General features: G+C 46.0%; 1 protein-coding gene across 1 annotated transcript; it reads left to right on the forward strand.

The window, feature by feature from the left end:
• Window positions 1–284: 284 nt before the first annotated feature.
• On the forward strand, window positions 285–6,918 carry LOC146163536 (uncharacterized). Its single transcript, XM_083381346.1, has 2 exons — window positions 285–1,074; window positions 5,417–6,918. The coding sequence occupies exons 1-2, from the start codon at window positions 862–864 to the stop codon at window positions 6,584–6,586; spliced, it is 1,383 nt and encodes a 460-aa protein (XP_083237472.1). The 5' UTR covers window positions 285–861; the 3' UTR covers window positions 6,587–6,918.
• The last annotated feature ends 258 nt before the right edge of the window (window positions 6,919–7,176 follow it).

Genomic DNA, 7,176 nt, shown 5'->3' on the forward strand with positions numbered 1-7,176 from the left:
TAAATATAGGTCATTAAGTTACATTCAGTTTTAGCACGTATGGCGATAAAAGAGAATTTAAATAGCCAGAATGAACTGTGTATATAGGGACCGTAATTAAAGTACAACTTTTTTCCCGGTCTTTGCGTGACTGGTGCCAACTGTTTATCATCGGTTTGTTTATTAATAGCATAGCGCGGCTGTCGTGTATTTGCGCCACGCGCGAAATCTAAAAGAAAACAAACGCCGTTGAGAGTTAAGGACGAACTTTTTTCGCGATATTCCCAAAGGTTTGGTATATGTTGTAGACAGGATTACCGCTAATGACGAAAATGTGGTTTAAGTAAGAAAAGTAGCTGCTCTTTTGTCTAAGAGAGCCGACATTGGAGATCGAAATCGGGTCCTATAACTGCACTAAATGTACGTGTGCAGCAAATTACTGGTTAATTAAATTCTGGCCCTTCGAAGAACAGACGTGACTAAAGTTGTTTTGCTAAATCGCGAGCGCGAAAATATAGCCCCGAGCCTCGTTATCATCTGCTGGTTGCAAGCGATAGCAACGAAATTCCAACTCTTTTAAGCATTCCAAAGAGGACTTAACCTGCGCCCAAAAAAACCTTGCAACTTCGCGAGGAAAGAAACTCGCCAAGATTCCAGGAAACTCTCAAAAAGCTTGTCGCTCAATCGCCTTTTTTCCTTCGCCGGCTCGCGACAGAATCTGCACCTTGGCCTCTCTCGTTCGCTCCGGGCATATAAAGCGAAGCGCGGGCAGTAGACGACTCTCAAACGCTCCTGAAAAGCAGACAGCAACCTCGAACGCAAACGACCGCCGCCGTCACCTCAGCAGAAAAAATAAATAAACGTAATTTTATCTTCGGCAACATGATCCGCTCGCATCCGCCTCCGCTCCTCCACGCCTCGGAGCTTTTCAAGTTCGGCTGCTTGGATTTAGCGCGCCGCAGCCCAGGGCATCTGGACGCCGGCGCCGACGACGCCCACTCCACCCACAGCGGCGCCTCGATCGACGACCAGGAATCGGTGGCCTCTTCGGGCGAGTTCGGCTCCGATCAGCGCAGCTGCTTCGACGAAAACGAGGTGAGACTTTTTTATCACTGTTTTTTTAGAATTTTTTTGCGTATTGGAAAAGTTGTGTAATTGCGTTGTCGCGTTTTTGTGGTTTTTAAACAATCTTAATGCGAATTGATTAACCTTAGGCTTTCAACGTAAACTTTAACCTATTTTCTTTCGACTCAATGAAAAACAAAATTATCAGACGGCAGCCTGCTTTAATAACCCTATAGTTTAAACAAATGAAGTTGTGTTTAGACTGTGGCAAAAGCCTGTACTTCGAACGTGAAATCCCACAATAAACAAACGCCATCAGATAAGCGAGGCTACGCGGGCTTGCATTAAAGTCGATATGCTGGCTGTTGTGCGCAAGTTTTAATCTTTCGCGAACTTTTTTCGTTTCGATGAAATCGCTAACGAACGGCGTCGGGCGTTTTGTGTCGCCTCTATACACGGCCCTTCGAAAGCTAACTGTGCTCTTTAAACTTTGTACTTGCTGAGTTGCCTAATAGTGACGTCAGTTTTAGTATACGTTCGGCATTCTTGCGACAAAACATGTTCAACTGATATTGGCATCGGCCAAAGCGTGAAAATGTGCGGTTCACAAAAACACTTTATTTTTCAAGGATCGGCCAATAAAAAAGGTTTATATTCCCTGTGACATGTATTTTTTTATAGATTTTTTATTTTGTTAAGTTTTAATCGGCCTTACTGCCTTGCTGCCATCGCTATTCATAATTGATTTCTGCGCGAATCAGATTCTAATAAACAACAAATAATTCGAAGATCTTTTAGATACATTAAATATGCCCTTTCCTTTTTCAACTGTTAAATTCAAGATTGGCCCAAAATTATTATTACAGCCAACCGCCAATTGTATCCACATAGCTGTATTGCAGTCGTTTAAAATCGCATTGAACTAAATAATATCTTTGGGCTCGTTTAAATTAATATTAGGGATTTTTTCTGGTCTAGTGTGTTAACTATCACTTCGGTCTTTATCCCTTGTTTGGCGTTTAACCGTCGAAAAGCCGTTTGATTTTTTTTAATATTTTCGTGAAAAACAAGATTCTTCATATTATTGTTGACGCTCGGCCAGCGAAATTATGTTTTATCTTGCTTTCGGTGATTAATATCTTATCGCATTGGCCACGCCAAGTTTTAGCGGACGATTTAGTCGGATTAGGAACGATTCGTCCCAAAGCTTACGTCAGGAGACCAAAAATTGCCGCAGACCTTCGAGGAGGTTTAATGAAGAGATAATTCGCCGGGCACTCCCGGGCGTCTTAATTAAGTGCGAGCAATTTGCGCTGGGACTGCCTTAAAAAATTACATCTTTATAGAAGCTAAACGAAGCATCGGGGGCGCCATACCTTAACGGAATACATTTCTTTCGAGTTGCGAGGCATTACGTCAGGCCAACTAATTGAAGTTTAAAAATAAAATAACATCCTGTATTCGTGATCGTTCGGTCGGGGTGGGGTGGTAAAAATTGAATGTCCAGCGGTTCCTAAATACCTGGATGAGTTTGCGTATTCGGAATTGTTTTTGCCCGATCCCTTCCAGGTATAAAGTAGTTCAACGAAACTGAATAATTGCGCCAATTGCGCGGCCTTCTTTTTAAACCGTTAATACCCTGCAGTGAAGGCGTGGAAATTTGTCTGGCTATATAAGGGGCAGCATGGCTATATTTGCAAACCGCCAATCATCTGAAATCGTTAGTATGTTTACGAACGATCCGTGCGCAAAAACGAAAGAAAACACGTAGGCGTATAGAAGACAAAGGCGTAAATTTCGTTTTGTCAGCAGTCTTTCGCCGTTTATCACGAAAACATCAGCGCGTACGAACGTAAAACGGGGCCAGATAATATGACTAAATTTTGCTTATCGCTACGAAAATTACAAACCACGCACAGAGCCATCGTAATCTTGAGTTTGGTAAAATTTTCCGATCGCCCACGAAATAATTACGTCAGTATAAAAAATATTCAAAATTCAAACGTCCGTGCTTGTTTTGTTCATAATTCCAAGCGAATATTTTGGGTGGCAATTAATTCCCGTAAGATAAAAGGCCTGACGTTGACTCATTGACGAGCGAAGGACATCGCGGTAAGAGCTTTCACTTGAAGCCAATTAGTGTTATAGATAAGTGCTATAGTTTGGGCAGACGCTAAGACCGCCTTTCGCCACAACACTCAATTAAAATCCGACGCGTCGGCCCTTCTCGAAAAAAAATGCGTCGAGGTGTTTTCAAGCCAAAATATTGGCGTCGCTTCAAAATGGTGTAACCAAAGGGAAAATATGGTGTAACTTACGGATTAAACAGGCATGTCAAGTCGCTATAACCAATAAGGAAACTAATAACTTTAGCAAAACACACTATATCAATGCAGAATTATTACACAAAAGCGCCAAGGTGAAATATCCCTTGTCATAACATACAATATTTATTTGCGTGCATAAGGTGTCCTATCCTTTCATTAGGAAACAAGCTATCCTTGTACCAAGTAAATCCGGAACTCGTTTTTTTCCGTTTAGTCCGATTATTTTGACTTTCGCAAAATCGCAAGCTTCCTTGGCGATGACGACAGTCACGAATAACAGGCCATTTTCCTTCGGCCAAAGCCTAAGTACTCCATGATAATAACATAAACGCGGCGTGCCGAGGCTAAAACATAAACATCGCCATCCGTTGCAATAACAGACCGGCCAAACGACATTAGCCGATCGCTGGTTCGATCCGGTTTCCAAAACGCCCCCGGCCACTCGACCGCGGCACTTAATTAAAACAATGCCCATTGTTGACGGCTCGGGCTCGAAATCTAAACAGAGCGATTTGCGTATTCCGGAGTCACGTTTTTTATCGAATTTTTGTCCATTTTTGCGGCGAAAAAAATTTCAGGCGCTTGAGCCTAAAACCCTATACTGTATAGATGGTTTATTTATGTAAACGCTAAAATGTATTAATATTGGGCGAGCAAAAATTCCAAAACGACAAACTTTTCCAAAAAAATAAAACAATTACTTTTATCATCTCTACCAAACTTTAGTCGATAGGCAGATAAAAAATTATCAAATATTCTTCCATTTTTGCGGCCAACAAAATTCACGGTTGATCCTAAACAAACAATTTGATGGTTTTACGCGAAAATGTAATGATATTGGGCGAGCAAAAATAAAAAAATAAAAAAACTTTTCCGAAAAAGTCAAGCAACAATACATCTTTTTTATCACTTTTTTACCGGGTTTTTATCGATAGCACAAAAAATAATTAAGAAAAAAAATAAAATTTCAAGTTTATTTTTGTCACTCGGCGGTATTAATTTTTAAAGCAAGAAAATCAGAAAAGAGGGACATAGAGAGGCACGGGCAATTCTCCGAAACCTTGCTTGCGGTGTGCGAAGCACTCGACTTAAGAGCTTCGAGGCGATATCGCATTGTTCGGATGCTCCCGGCCTCTGAGTTCAGGACGCCCGCGCTTGATCTTGTTTTTGTTATAATCCAGCGTCGGCAGCGCGCAGTTTTTTTTTAATTGCAAGAGTCGGCGGTCGCGCGAGCCGGCCCGTGCCTGGCGCGGCACAAATAAGCCGTCAAGCGCTAATTCCCAAATTGACACTTGCGCCTCTTTTGTCAGTCGGGCGACGGCGCGCCGATTACTCATTTGAACAATAGCGCCAATTAAACACCCTCTGGCCTTCCGCCAGCAATCTGTTGAGCGTAGCCTTGGAGCATTACGTAGCCGCCCGCATTTGGCGCGAATACAGCACAGGGGATCAGCAATGGCGTGTTTGGGGGGAGGGGGCCTGGAATGCGAAGCCTGATGCACCTGTATGCAACAATTAGCGCAAAGTCGTGCGCCGGGCCAAGTGGAAATAGCAGGCGAAAGCTCGCAGACCCCGCCGCACGACATCGTGCCAAGTCCAAGAAAAACGGACTTGAAAAAAGGAACGCGCGTGTAAAGATATTGCTATGGCGGCGGGCGCGACCGTCACGTTTTCGCCCTAAAAAAATTGCCACGATAAATGGCGCCGCGCTGGAGCGTTTGCACGGCCAGAAAAGCGTGACGCGCCCGCGCTTGTTGTCTTTTGCCAAGAACCATCCTTTGTTCGCGCGGCCCGAAAAAAAACATAGTCGCAACAAAAATGGCGGCCACTTATCTCGGCCTGAGCGCTCACGGAAGCCGTTCTCTGTGGGGTTAATGGGAAAATCTTGAGCTGCTAAAAATCGTGACCTGACCGTCGTGCCCAACCCGACAGCGACTACGTAACGCCGAAAAGAAAACGTGGCGCCGTGCAATTTCGAGAAAGATGGACGCGGCAGATACGGCGACTAAAACGTGACCTATAACATGCCTTTTTTTTTCATAAAGGATCGCCCGCTGAACCTGAGCTGCAAGCGAAAGCTCACGGACAGCGACTCCCAGCACTCCAACCCAGACAACCACAGCCACCACCAGCACCCCAGTCAGCAGCAGAGGCTTGCCCCTACTCTTGCTGAAAAGCTCGGCGTCCCGGCCTTTGCTCGCCCACCCCCGCTCACGGCCGGTTTTCTGCCAAAGGATGTGGTCGAACGCGCGATGCTCCACTACAGAGCTCAGGTGCTCGCCTCCAACGACTTCGTGCGCGCCTATCTTCACCAGAAGTGGAACGAGAGTGTCGCAAGTGGCAGCCCTGGTCTTGTTACGCAACCCCCTCCTCCGCCCTTTGCCGCAACCCCGCGTCTGCATCCAGCTTTAGATAAGGCTAGGTCCTGGGTCCCAATGGTTGGCGGAGTGCGGCGCTTGGAGCCTACAGCAGCGGTTCAAAGCCCGCCCAGCACCGGCGGCTTCCAGCTACTCAGCAGCCCTTGCCAGTCAAAGAGTTGCGAAGACGTGAACCGCTCCAGTGTGATCGTGCGACGTAACTCACCGATCACTCCTCCAACCTCGCCACACGCTCCTTCTCCTCCTACTCACATCCTCCCATCCCCGTTTGGAGCACATCACCACCGCCAGCACTTCCCATCGCCGCATCATCACATCCACGAGCGCTTCTCACCGTCTTCCGCGCCTGGCGATTTCCCGCATTCGCCGCCTAACGCGACACCATCAGCATCAGCAGCTGCCGCAGCAGCGACTCCTGCTGTTTCTTTGAGCGGCAACAAACGGCGACGCGGCAAGCGCGCTTCGCAGACCAACGCGTCAGGCGACTCGTTTCCTTGCACAGTGTGCGGCGCCTCGTACCCGCACAAGTTCGAGCTGAACCGGCACGTCAAAGTGAGCCACGTGCGTCCGCACCGCTGCGGCCAGTGCGGCAAGGGTTTTGGGCACCGGAACTACTTGAAGGTGCACATCGAAACCGTGCACATGGGCCGCAAGACGCACCAGTGTCGCCTGTGCGGCAAGTACCTGTCGACCGGCGGCAACCTGAACGTGCACGTGCGCACGATTCACCTGGGCGAGAAGAAGTACAACTGCCCGGTTTGCAGTCGCAGCTTCGGCCAGCAGTGCAACATGAAGACCCATATGAAGCGGCACTTTTCCAAGTCGGAGGAAATCTAAATCTGGCACATTTGTTATTGTTGTTGTTATATTTATGTTCCCCATCCGTTCTTGCCAGCTTTTTTTCACTTGAGCTGCTTTACTCCGTGTTTTCTTTTTCGCGATATTTTTTTAACTTGTTTTGTTTTGTTTTGCTTGTTTTACCGACCACCCTACACGTCCAGAGGGTCTAAAAATACCTTTTCCTATATGCATTGATAATAACGACTTTGTTATTGTGTTCCTGCGTTGTTCGACGCAAGTTATTGTGACTTTATATGCGACAAATTTTCGCCTTAGCGAAACTAGTTCAACCGCTGTTTGACGACTATTTTGTAACAAAGCCTAATAAACGACGCAGTGCCCGTTCGGCACAGTGCCTTATCACGTCAGAGAAAATGGTGATTTTACATTTGAGGTTTTTCGGGCTTTTAGTATTTCAAGAGCGATTTGCAGACCTAACAGTTCACAGTCAATTTGTAGCTACATCAGTCAGACAGCTCTATGAAAAGTAATCGGCTATCTGGCTAGGCTAACAGTTTAACATGGAAGCATATGGTTCGACTTGGTGCTTATTAGCAACCCTAAAACAAGAATTTAAATACAAAAAT

Source organism: Ascidiella aspersa, chromosome 2, assembly GCF_963924565.1.
Source record: "Ascidiella aspersa chromosome 2, kaAscAspe10.2, whole genome shotgun sequence".
In the NCBI taxonomy this organism is placed as follows: Eukaryota; Metazoa; Chordata; class Ascidiacea; order Phlebobranchia; family Ascidiidae; genus Ascidiella; species Ascidiella aspersa.

Bases quoted from the DNA above. Each gene is read 5' to 3' on its own strand.
- LOC146163536 (XM_083381346.1), top strand. From the start codon at position 862: ATGATCCGCTCGCATCCGCCTCCGCTCCTCCACGCCTCGGAGCTTTTC. The intron at 1,075-5,416 runs GTGAGACTTTTT...TTTTTCATAAAG, and splicing joins GCTGCTTCGACGAAAACGAG to GATCGCCCGCTGAACCTGAG.